Below are 12,941 nucleotides of genomic sequence, written 5' to 3' on the forward strand. Positions count from 1 at the left end.
ACGAAACTCCTTAAATTTTCCTTTTTCTAGTACTGAAATTATGAAAACAATGTTTAAACTTTTGTTCCAATAACCATTGTTTTTTGCTTTGTGGTTAGACTAACTTCTTTTCACATGCATTCAAACTGACTCAGAACTACTGTATGTAGTAAAACTCACAGATGGGTAATCTGTACCCTTAGACCCATTGCTGTGCTTCCAATTATTTGTAGCAAATTTGAAAACCTGTATTGCTTACTTGGCTTTGAAATTTGTTATTTTTTGTTTCACTTTTAGGGAGTGCCCCCCCCCGCCGCCGCCACCTTAAGTACTGTCTAGTATAACATTGCCTCACCCACTTTGTGGGCAAAGGCATCATGGGAATAGACTGCTTTCCTCAGCTGAAAAACAAAACCAAGTGCCACCCTTGGACACTAAGAAGTTACTCAACCAACTATAATCCAATTTAATGCAAAAATGTAACATCTGATTATAGTATTAAAGTCAAATTTTTTAAACCAGCAATTACCAGGATTTCAATTACTAGCCTCCTTATTCTGTTAATGACAGGAGCAGTTATTTTTAATTATTATCACTATCCTGCTGTTCATCTTCATATTCTATCTCAATCATCACTGCAGATCCATCATGGCTTAGTGTAACTTTGCCAGTTATGAGATTTTTAAGTGTTTCAAAGGTACCACAAAGTTGATTCACTTTAGAAAAAGAAAAGATTTTTGCAAGAGGCACATAGATAATGTTTCCCCTAACCAGTGGCTGCATATTTTTACTATCAGCTTCAGAGAAAGAAAAATCGTCCAAATGCTTCAGGAAACAAGATTGCTGAGATCGGGATTCTGTTCCAGTAAGATCATCGTGGTGCTTTTTAGATTCAGATTTTCTGTAGTCCAGTTGTCTCCTTGCAATTATTTCTGCTGCTCGAACAACTTCATTGACCACTGCATTCTGCAAATACTTTTCTTCTTTAAGGCTTGGATATACAGCTTTGAAAACCTTTCTCATGAAAAAACAAAATCCAAGACATTTATATAGCACATCAAATGTTTGAAGACTTTACATATTTACCCTCTTGCACTTTAAACTATACTCAACTTTAAACTTTATGGCATGTTTACAGTACATCAGAATCAGATTAAAAACAACTAATTTCTTCATAGTTTGCTGTGGAGACACCCTTTCTACCTTAAATGCACAATGGGTACAGCTTCTTCCTCAGAGTTCTTACGCTTCTTCAACTGGAAAAACATCACAGAGTACACTGATGCTTCTTTTTTTTAGTGCCTACTGTCACATTTCTCCATTCTCCTTGTGCATTTTTCTCTTTTTTTAATTCTTATTTTCCCTTTGGCATTGCTCTGCCTTTGAGAACCGTTCAACTGGCTTGCTCATGGCCCTGAGACTTTCTTTTTGAAAGTATTCAAACTGTGGGACTATTCAATCTTCCCCAACATCTTGCCCTCTGAATGCACTGTGACCACAATTCCCAGCCAGCATAGCCAATGCCACAACAGCTCAGAATTCCAAGAAGGATATGGTCCTAACAATCCTAAAGGTTCTGGAGAAGGAACTAAGCAGTCCACTATGGATATTCTTTACATTGCAGTGTCTTGGGGAAGGTTATTTAGTTCAGCATAATCTCACACTGCCAGAACTTCACTTGGAAAACTCACTGCAGTTATTTCTCTCAACAGAAAGTCTTCTATCTCAATGCCCACTGATGAGCCCAAGCCAACCAGACCTCAATTAAGGAATTGAATATATCAGATCCTATAGTATGTGCAGCTGTGTTGTTTGTCCTTTGGTCCCAATAGCTCTGACATCAAATCTGACATTCTCCATGCTGTTGCCTCTGGCAGTACTGTAACTACCAATACCTGCAACTCTCACCTTTCTTATTTCACCAATCCCAATGCTAGATCAAATGTATTATTATTTATTATTCAAATTTTGTTACTGCCCATCTCCCCCAAAAGAGGGACTCTGGGCGATTTACAATAAAATTCATACCACATGAATGAGCCAGACTTTTCATCTTTCATCTTCTGAAAGTGCATTTCTACCTTAAAAGGGGACATTAAAGATCACCTGGGTAACCTGCCACATTACTGTCCTGGGACCATGCCTTACAACAAATGTTCTCTAGACAAATGATACTCAGGCCATCTGTAACCAGATAGGTATTAATGGCAATTGCCATAAAAGGATTCAGGCATTCAGAATATGAATTCAGGAAGTACAATTAAAAGCCCCCACCACCACCACCATTTATCTTGCTTTATACAGAAGACCTTTGTTTGGGAGTGCTCTCTGACCCTCATTTATCTCTAAAATTTCAGGTTGTAGGAGCAATAAGAAGCATGGTTGCAGAACTGTATCTAACACAATAGCTTATTATGTTTTGCTTATATTAATCTTAGATCACTGCAGTTTTCTCTATGCAGGACTATCACTGGAAAGAGCTTTGGTGGAGCAAAATGCAGCAGCTAGGCTATGAATGATGCCCCAGGGAAAGACCTGCACTGCTTTTTAATTCTTTTCCAAACTTACTTTAAGGTGGAGTACTCTCTAACACTCTCTGAACCTGTTTAGGCTTTGTGGTTAGCAGGAACACCCCCATTAAGGATGCCCTCATTTTCTTGAGTCTGTCAGGCACACTGATCCTGGGTCACTAGCAAACTATTGAATACATTCCCTCAAGAGTATATTCCTCTTACGCACCTTTCCTCTTCAGGTGGGCCTTTTCAATCTAGATTACATTAATAAAGATTTTAGCTAATTTATGGGAATATAAATACATGTGTTTTATTACTGTTAACAATCCTCAGAACCCAAGGGATGAAAATAAATAAATAAATAAACCAACCAACCTTTTCTATTCTATGATCCCTATCCAAGTAAGCTTGCTCCCTATTGATACTGTTTCCTCTCCAGCAAACATCTAATTCCATAAGATCACCTCAGTTTTCCAAATCACACCAAGAATGAATGAATGAATGAATGAATGTACTGTATACATACGTATATTCCCCCCACTTACAGGTTGATTATCATACTTAAGAGCAGTGTTTCTCAACCTTAGCCATGTTAAGATGTGTGGACTTCAACTTCCAGAATACCCCAGCCAGCACTTCCGTTTTGGGAGCTGAAGTCCACACATCTTAACATGGCTAAGGTTGAGAAACACTGCTTAAGAATGAGTTCCCTATCATGGTAGCAATTTGATTGGTCGTAACATCGGCACTAATCTCAGGCACTGAGTATGTTTCCATATCAGTACCACTCCCAGTCCTAGAACTCTCAATACTGCTCACTACTTTTACATACATACATACATACATACATACGGTGCCCCCACCTCCGTATTGTAGAAACATAGGATGCCTTCTTTATCTCCTGTACTGTACTTGCAGTTTTGATTTTAAGAAGGATACCATGGCTGCTCAGTTATCTTTTTTTATTTATTTATTTTCTATCTCGTCTTTATTATTTTTATAAATAACTCAAGGTGGCGAATATACCAAATACTCCTTCCTCCTCCTATTTTCCACACAACAACAACCCTGTGAGGTGATTTGGGCTGAGAGAGAGTGACTGCCCAAGGTCACCTAGCTGGCTTTCATGCCCAAGGCGGGACTAGAACTCACGGTCTCCTGGTTTCTAGCCCAGAACTTTAACCACTAGACCAAACTGGCTCTTGCTGGTATTCCTTTTCCAGTTCCTTCTTCAGTTCAGAGTCAAAAATTTCTATAGTGTCCTTCATGAACCAGCCTATCCCTTGATTCTGAGAGTCAAATCTGTCTCAACTTCCTTGCCCTATCTCCAATAGAAGTATTCCACTACAATCTCTATGGAAAACGGTACACAAAATTCAGGAAGAACATAATTCCTGTTCTAGGCAAAATCAAAGTCAGTACTGCTCTCATTGACAGAGAAGGCTGCAAGCTTAATGCCATCAACCACAACTAATATTTTACTGTGGACCTCTCCCTTTATGAGCAGACACTGATAATTCTTACTGGAGATTGCTACATTTTTAAAAATACTGACCTAAGAATAAAAAGCTCACAAAGATATTTCACAGTGATATATATACTCCTGTCCAACAAATTCCTCTTGACATATGACCAATAATGTTTCCAAGATGATGACTATAATCATTACTCTGTACTGAAATGTACTTTACAGTAGATCTCTTCATAAAGGAGTAGGCACCTACTTCATAAGAGCTATAACTTAGCCCTCCAAATTTCCAGTGATGCAGTGATATTGCTGTATGTATGGTACAAGGCCTAAAAATCTGGTACATTTTATGTTTTCTTGGACACCCTTAATAAGTAGCTAGAAGTGTTTAGCCTCATGGAAGCCTTATGCTCCCATTCTCATCCTTAAAATGCCTAACTCCTCCCTTACAAGTAATTGTGCCACCTAAAATTATTAATTTTGTCACCAAATGGAGTATGGGCGAGACACATGTAGCCTGGGGGTTCCCACTGCTATCAATTAGTATTCATGATGCATTGCTACACCCAACACTGAGTTCCTGCTCTTTTGACTCTTTTTAAGGAAGGCAACTTTTTCCCTATACAAGCAATCAAAATAATTTTCTTCATTTACTCCTATTGTAGGAGAGTATGTATGTGTGTATAAGACCACCCAATTCAAACAGTGTGACTCTGGGTGGCGTACAGCACAAAAAGGAACAATAAACAAAAAGAAAACCAAAGTATATAACATTAAAACATGTATATAAATGTTTATATAAACATTTTAATGTATTATATATTTAAATACAATATATAAATACAAAATACAAAATTTAAAATGTAGCCCCACTAAGCTGGAGGTGGGTAGAATTCTGCTTTCTTACTAAACAACCTTGAGCAAGAGAGCAGCCTTTCCATTCTTCCTGTAATTTCTGGAAGTGATTTCTTCCTTCACTTAAATAGGATGAAAAAACTTCCCATACTGAAGAATTTCCTATTATTATTGGTTGTGCTAGAGATTTGGGTTGTTGTTTCTTGGCTGCCTGTATTTTAACTTTTATGCTGTTTGTTACTGCTTTTATTCTATTTTAATTCTGTTGGCTGCTCGGAGTCACTCGCTGAAATGGGTAGCCATATAAATTGGATAAATAAATAAATAACAATGCTTGATTTCTTAGGAATTAAAAAAAAACACTCCAATTGCCATTTGGTGACTGAACTCATAATGCTATTTTCTAGAAAATGTCAAATATACCAAGGATCCAAAAAGATTGGAATTCCTGACTTAGTGCCAAAGTATTCTTCCGTTGATGAGAAACGGGAAACTACCTGATCTGACAAGAGGTCTTTGCTACTCTTTGAGAGGCCAACAACATGGGGGTCTGTATCAAAACCTCTCAAAATATGGCATTCAGATCAAACTCATCCATGCTAAAGAAATTATTTATTTGAACAGAGACGAGAAACCCAATTCTACTAGGAGGTCAGTAGGATTATGTTGATTCCAGGCAGTTTACTATGTGTGTTCCAGTTCCAAGTATTATTCTTGGTTTTGCTATGGCAGTGCACTTTTCAGTAACTGTAATATTCCCTATGTGACCATCAACAGCTGAGTGCATCTCTACTGCATAGAGTGGTCTCTGAAACTGATAATCAGACACCAGATACAGTCCATTGAACAAAGTGAAATCAGGATAAATAGCCTGATAAAAAGCCAGGAAAAAGTCTCAAAATTTGAACATCAGAAGCTTGAAGAACAGGCATGAAGGCTCAGACAAGGTATGCTCAGAACAAGTAAAAAAAAAAAACTAGTAATACACAAAGCAGTGTGAGTACAGCTTACTTGACATTCTGCACAAATTATAGAAGGCTTATTACAGCCCACTGTTTACATGCTGATAGAAAGTAAATCTCATAAAACATGAGACTTGTTTCTAAGCAAGTGTATATATAGAACTATGAGTGTGCTAGATAGAATTGTTTCACCAACTTGCTCTCTTCTCATAATTTATTTATTTAAGCATTATTTGGATTAAAATAGTTAACTTTAAATAAGGCAGCAGCTGGTTTTCCTACTCTACCTTTTTAATTGTTGTTCCATGAAGCAACCAAGTTCAGAGTGAGCTACTGAACATAAGGCATAGGTTTAAATTCAAACTTAAGCTATTGGGAACCTTAGCACCAGTGCACTGTTTTTTTTTAAATGAAGTATAGGCAGTAATCTCATTCCTTCCAAATGTTTTTAGTTTAAATTATCTAAGAATAACAGTAATTCTTAAACTCCAGTTGACATGTCTGAATGGCTTTCCATATTCTTGCTTCCTCAATCACAAAATACATTTATCTGGAAGACAACCTGAAATCAATAGAACTTCTTTTCCAGTAAATATTTTAACATTTACAGCTACCCTGACCAAAAGTGCATTTGATATTAAAGAGGCAGAAGTCCAATATTTTGACTCCTGCTATAATAACATAATTAAAAGATACACCTTTCCAGAATAGTTCCTTCAAATCAAAATTGCCCCACCTTATAGAAACAAAAGACCTACTTACAGTTTTATAAACACTTCTCTGATTTTTCTCAAATCTCTCAGGCTCAACATTTCTTAGTTTTTTTCTTACAAACACACCAATTTGTGTACAAAATCCAACATCTTTCCCATGAGGTGGCGCTCCTACTCCAGTAAATTCTACTGTATAATCATAATGAACAGCAGCATCAAGAGCCCTAAGTTTATGAGAAAACAAAAATCAAGAAATTTGAAGGGGTTTATTCTAACAAACAAGCATGTCACACATTCCAATTTTCTATGTCTACCGTTATATATTTTAACTGTAACTACAGAGCAAAAACAGAGCCCAATACAACAGATAATTTTGTTTACTTAGAGTGTCACAACAGTACATGGTCATGCTTATAAAAATAGGTCACAAAGGAAAACAGGTCACAAAGGAAAAAAGAGTACGGCATTCTGGTGGGAAAGGCAATCCATCCCTCCTTTTCCATTATCACTGCTGTGAGAATGTACCAGATATAGCAGTGATGGAGATAGCAGTGGCTACTGAAAATAAAGCTACTATTTTACTATGCTTCACACATGTAAAACCAGTAAGCAAAAAGTTGTCTCTTCCGGAGTGTCTCTTTTTGTTTTGTTTAACCACACATCTGGAAGCAAATAGGGGCTTCAGTCAACAACTCTTAATTCTGTAACCTCAAAAAGAGAAGAGCAGCAACTTCCAGAAAAATATGGCTCAGTCTCTTCTTCATACTATTAAACATGCAGCAAACAGCTGAAACCACAACCTCACCAAGATAGTGAACAAGCTTTCATAGATAAAAGAGGATTGTGGTATTGTGAACAAGATGAACCTAGGAGTTATGATGAAGCAAGAGTAATTCAAGAGCTATGAGACAGTATTTCCGAATATTACTAGAAAAACTCTTTTCCAGATAATCCTACTTATTTCTATGAGTAAGGTTAAAATGGTAAATTGTACTTGTGTACATGTCTTTTAAGAATCTGGGTTTCTACAAATAGATGGATGTGATTGACCTATTGTGTATCAATCTCCACTTGCTTTCCATACGTTGGGGTTGATGTTAAATCAACTAGATAGGGTAACCTAAAACACACAACACTGTCTACCCTATGGCTATTTTTTTTACTGTCACCATTTCAAAAATGTTTAGTAAATGAAGTCCTGCTTCACTTCTAGTCCCAATTCAAAGTGCTGGATAAGCTATGTTATCTCGTGGGACTAAATTATTTGAAGAAATGTTTTTTTCCATACATTCCTACTAATGCCATCATCTTTTGAAATCTAGGGCAGCTAGCACTTTCTGACTCTAGAACACCCTCCCAAGTGAAATACTCCTAAATATCTCCTATTTCTTTTTCTAGCACTAGGCAATGACCTTTTAATTCTCCCAGGCCTTTTACTATAATATTTCAACATTTTAAATTTATGCATTGCAAAAAAAAATGTTTATTTGGCTTCTGTAGGGCTTTGATGGCTTGTATTTTTATTAGCATTGTTTTAATGTCCTTTTTTCATATCCGTGATTTTAAAGTGATGTAAGCCTGTAAAAACATGGTTAAGGGTAGCATATACGTTTTTGAAATAAAATAAATTAACAGCAAGGAAGAATTATATACATTCAGAATTATAAGCAACATTTCTTTTTATTGCATTTTAGTTTTATATTAAAGTATCCACCATTGTTCTTTACTCTTTCACAGTAAAACATATAAAAGATTGAATGAACTTACCAGCTCTGAAATTGTGCTCGATTCCATTCAAATTTATGATCTGGATGTCTAAATAATGATACAGTTTGAAGTAAATAATTGAACTCTGAGTTTGGTGTGCTTATTACAATCATGGCTGGAGACATGAAACCAAATACTACTTCTGGAAATTTCTCCAACTCTTTTGCCTCTAGGTGTTCTATTCTGAAAGTACAAAGTTGTAACAAGGATCTTTTTACTTCCCAGATCAAGTGAATATATTTACTTTAATAATGCAACAGGTCTTCACCGCAATTGTTGAAGGCACAGACAGGAAATGAAGCTGATCACCAATATTCAAATTCTGTAGACAGCTGGAAAGTCAAAGGCACAGTAGAGAAACCAGATTCTTTCTGGGAGGATTTAGAGAACGTAGTACGGGTAGGATCACTGTCCTGCTTGCCCTGAATTACAAATTAACTTTAATATACTGCTCTGTGAGTATAAAAATTGGATTGTCAGCTTCTTCAACTTTCCAGACCATGTTTGTGTTGTCTAAGAAATTAGAAAATTACTTATGAGACTTTGCTAAGCACCAGGAAGTAGAAACTTATAAATATATTAAGAAAAACAGTGTGTTTTTAGTAAACAGAGTTTGCTTTATAAACATTCAGCAAGTAATATGAGACCTCAAAGGAATACCCACAATTCAATGCATGTTACCATATCAAAGCCCAACATACAAGGATCTTTGTGAGCAACAGAACCCTGAAGGAGAGTAACTGTCAGCGGTCTTTCACTTGGCAGAAGATAGTCACAAGGAAGGGGAGACAGAGTATGCCTGAAAGCAAACAAATTGTACAGGATGAAAGCATTGTTTTGTCTCTATATTTCCCCTTTTCACTTTGGGTATCCTGTGCATCATGAATGTATAATTCAGCTCAAGTCATTCAACATGAAAGAGGACTGTGCAAGTAAAAGATACTTGAGTTTTAATACTCTCCTCGATCCAGTACACTGTGGGTACAATCTGGATAATGTCTGGCTGGTTTATGAATGGGATATTGATCCTTTGGACACTGACTGATCTCCCTGGTCTACTTCCCATCCTTTTTGTGACGTACAGTATGTTGAATAAAATACTGAATAAAACATTCTTAATTTTGTGGACAGTTAATAGATTTAACATGGAATAATTTTTTGTGACTACTGTCCACTTGATCATTTTCCTGAGAGGAATGTAGAATGATAGCAAGTTTTCCTTATTCATTAAAAACTGCAACATGAGGTAAGGTGCAAAAAATGGTATGTCAAGAAAGCAAAAACATTTATATATTACTTTTTGATTTAACTGTGCTAGAGATCTTAATAGCAATGAAAAGCATACCAGTTTATACATGTCAAAAAGATCAAAAACAAACGACCACATTCTTTGCTCCTCCCCCAACTCCAAAATGCTGTAATCAACTCTCAGTTAAGCACTGACCTATCATATTTTTTTTAAGAAATCTTCAGAATTGAAAAATAAAGCTATGTTTCATTCTGCTCTTCTTAGGCAAGCTATATATATACTGAATTGCTTGGGACACAAAATACTGCTTTCATGAAATAAAAGTAAACTTACACTTTCAACTTACATTTTTTCCTTCATCACCTCTTCATTGATATCTAGCCCAACAAGCACTTCAATACAATTGCAGAATTTCAGCATCCAGAGTAGTCTACAATCAGCACATCCCAAATCTGCCACCTGTTGATTTGAATTTGATACAATTCCTAATAGACTTGTTTGACACTGACATTTTTATGTAATGAAAACAAATGCTGATTTAATGTTAGGCTTGATTAGAATCAGCCATATGGTGACAGAGGACTGTGATCTATGGAAAAAAATTGCTGTAACATTTTGAAGGGGGCAGTATCCTCACTGTTACTTCCATTTATACAGAAATCATATGCAAAAATCACCATGCATATATTAGCAGAAGCCATAAATAAAATATTGTACGCATACATGGATACTGAAAATGAATCTTGCTTATACAAAACCAGATCAAATATCACACATCCCATTAAGCAATTATTGTTTCAACCCCAGTTAACCAAGTAAGCCAAATTATGCCATTAACTGTAATGTGGCTTGTTGGTTTTTAGCTTAGCAAGCTGTGCAAATGCGGCTTCTGTGAATTCTAAAACCATAGTTTATGGCTATATTTGCAGGTTATATGAATGGACTCAACCGTGGCTTTTCAATAACCTATGATCAGGCAACAACAGCTTATTTGTGGTTTCAGGCAATATCATTTAACTACTATCCTTTGTTTTTCTGGTCTGTTGAGAGTTGAGTTTGTTTTATTGAGAATGCTTTTTTGCAGCATCTGCTTGAATAATAACCATAATATTTAAAATGTACACCCCTCAGTGCTGTGGTTCCCAAACTGTGTGCCACAGTACCCTGAGGAACCACAGAGGGATATTTTACTAAACAGAATTGTCCTAACTGTCCTGGGGCACTGCGGTGCACCGTTTGGGAACCACCAGGGGTGCCGTGAACCAAGAAAGTTTGGGAACCTCTGCCTTAGTGTAAAAAATACTAAATACTAAAAAATACTAAAGCTTATACTAGGTGTTATTCATGACAAGTACATAAATCCTCTGCTACATCAGTAGTTTGGAGTCTCCCTCCACCATTACAATTCCTAATTCAATTTTTTTAAACTGTGTTACATCACAGCAAGGTAACACCTTTAAGGATAAGAGTTCTAATGCAGTCAGCCATACTGAAAAAAAACATACTAAGAAACACTACTAACCTTTTTAGGTTTATGCTTATTCACCAACTGCTTAATAAAGTGGTAGCGTTGCTTATACAATGGTGGCGTAAATGTAATCGTCCTCGTAAGGTCATCTTTCTTCATTCTTACATCCATATTCAAATCTAAGAACAAAGAATTACTTGAATGCTATATTCTTAGAAACTCTTTTGTAAATTGGGATCTATTTCATGGCTATATAAATTAAATATGTACACACATATTTATATACAAATATTGGATTCTGCTTTATTTTGATCTGTTGTCCTTGTGGTTATCTATTATTTCTTTCACATTATTTTTTCTGTGGAACTAATCTGCAACTCTTGATATAAATCAGTTTTGAGCTTATGGTGTAACGTATTATTTATGCATGTACTGAAGTAATTCCTTTTATTTTTAATAAATTTTAATATAAGGATGACTGAGACTGTCATTCTCCAAGCTGCACTGTATCTGTTTATGCTATAATCTACAGCTTATTTGCTTTCTTTGCTGATCTTAGAACAGCATTTTATACAATTGATATAGAACTAGTTTGGAGTTATGACAAGATGGGAACACTGATTCTCATCTTCTGTATCTAGTCAGGCCTTTTATTCTAACACAGAATAAAAGTAAGGCTTTCTCTTCATGGTACTCCCTCTAAACCAATTGTCAACCAAAATAAAACACGGCTGTGTTTTTGATCTTTTTTCTTTTTAATTAACCTATTAATGATCTGGTTTATGAACTATGTGAACTGTATTTTTTTCCTCCCTCTATATGAAAAAGGAAGATTTCACTTTGACCCTATGCAGATGAGAGTTTTGTTTACTTAAGGTCAGATGTCCTTAGATTATACATGAGCCAGTTAGAATTTTGACAGTCAGAATAACAACTTGTTAATTAATTATGATAAATCTAAAGTGACTGTGTTTAAAGATAAAATGCCATAATGGCCAAAATGAAACTGAACAAACTTTCTCATATAGTTCTCTTGGAATTTTCAATGGTTTAGGTTGACTGAATTCTAATATAAAAGTGCTAAAACTAAAGGCCCTAAATTCTCCATCACAGTAAGAGACAGAGTGGTGTCCCCTATTCTCAAGGTAGTGAAGATCGAATTACAATCTCATGTATTATTTGGGACTGAAATATTTATTTTATGCTATTATTTATCTATTATTACGGTTTCTGTGTTGCTCCATTAAAAACTGGAAATATAGTACTTAGAAATTCTTGATCAACTAAATAGGGTTTCAAAGTAGAATCATGAGAATGATATTAGGTGTTCCTACATGTACACCACCTATTATTTTGAGAATGGAAACTGGGCTCTTGTTCCTTTTTTACCTGCCAGTGAGTTTTGTGCACCTAACACTTAGGTTAGGGTTATCAATTGATGGTTGACTCTGCAACTTTATGTACCCACACAGTCATCACAAGGATATTACACAAATCAATTATATCCACATCAGACAAAAACTTTCCAACAAGAGATTTTAACACTAGTGGTAGGCCAAAAAGGAACAAGACTCAAAGTAGCTAATGCAAACGTTGAGAGATTTTAGTGCTTCAGAAATGTATTGAGTTGCAAATGACAAGCCATACCTTGGATCTGGTTCCAGATTTCTTTACCATTCTAGTTTTCAATACCTATATATGCCTTTTTAAAAATAGGACCTTTCTAATATCATTAAAAAAAAAGCCTGTCAGTCAAGCGCCGTTAAGGCTTTGCTAAAAAGCTAAAATAAATGCGAGTTTGCACATCATCTAAGCCTGCACTACAGTTTTCTGTCAGTGTGCTGGATTTCCTTAACAGACAGAACCATAAACTAACAGTCCGAGCTGAGTTTACGTAGCGCCCTAGGCTAACATATGGTCAGCCAATTTGCAATACAACGTCTCCTGCAAGCACACCCACTGGGTAT

The 12,941-nt window shown here is 35.9% G+C and overlaps 1 protein-coding gene across 1 annotated transcript; it reads right to left on the reverse strand.

Annotated features, from left to right (window-relative positions):
* Positions 1 to 298: 298 nt before the first annotated feature.
* Positions 299 to 11,824, reverse strand: HENMT1 (HEN methyltransferase 1). Its single transcript, XM_063298358.1, has 6 exons — positions 11,029 to 11,824; positions 9,853 to 9,965; positions 8,922 to 9,056; positions 8,258 to 8,440; positions 6,540 to 6,714; positions 299 to 993 (listed from the first exon to the last, which is right to left on the reverse strand). The coding sequence occupies exons 1-6, from the start codon at positions 11,143 to 11,145 to the stop codon at positions 562 to 564; spliced, it is 1,155 nt and encodes a 384-aa protein (XP_063154428.1). The 5' UTR covers positions 11,146 to 11,824; the 3' UTR covers positions 299 to 561.
* Between the last annotated feature and the right edge of the window lie 1,117 nt (positions 11,825 to 12,941).

The sequence above is a fragment of the Candoia aspera genome, chromosome 3 (genome assembly GCF_035149785.1).
Source record: "Candoia aspera isolate rCanAsp1 chromosome 3, rCanAsp1.hap2, whole genome shotgun sequence".
NCBI classification, from domain to species: domain Eukaryota; kingdom Metazoa; phylum Chordata; class Lepidosauria; order Squamata; family Boidae; genus Candoia; species Candoia aspera.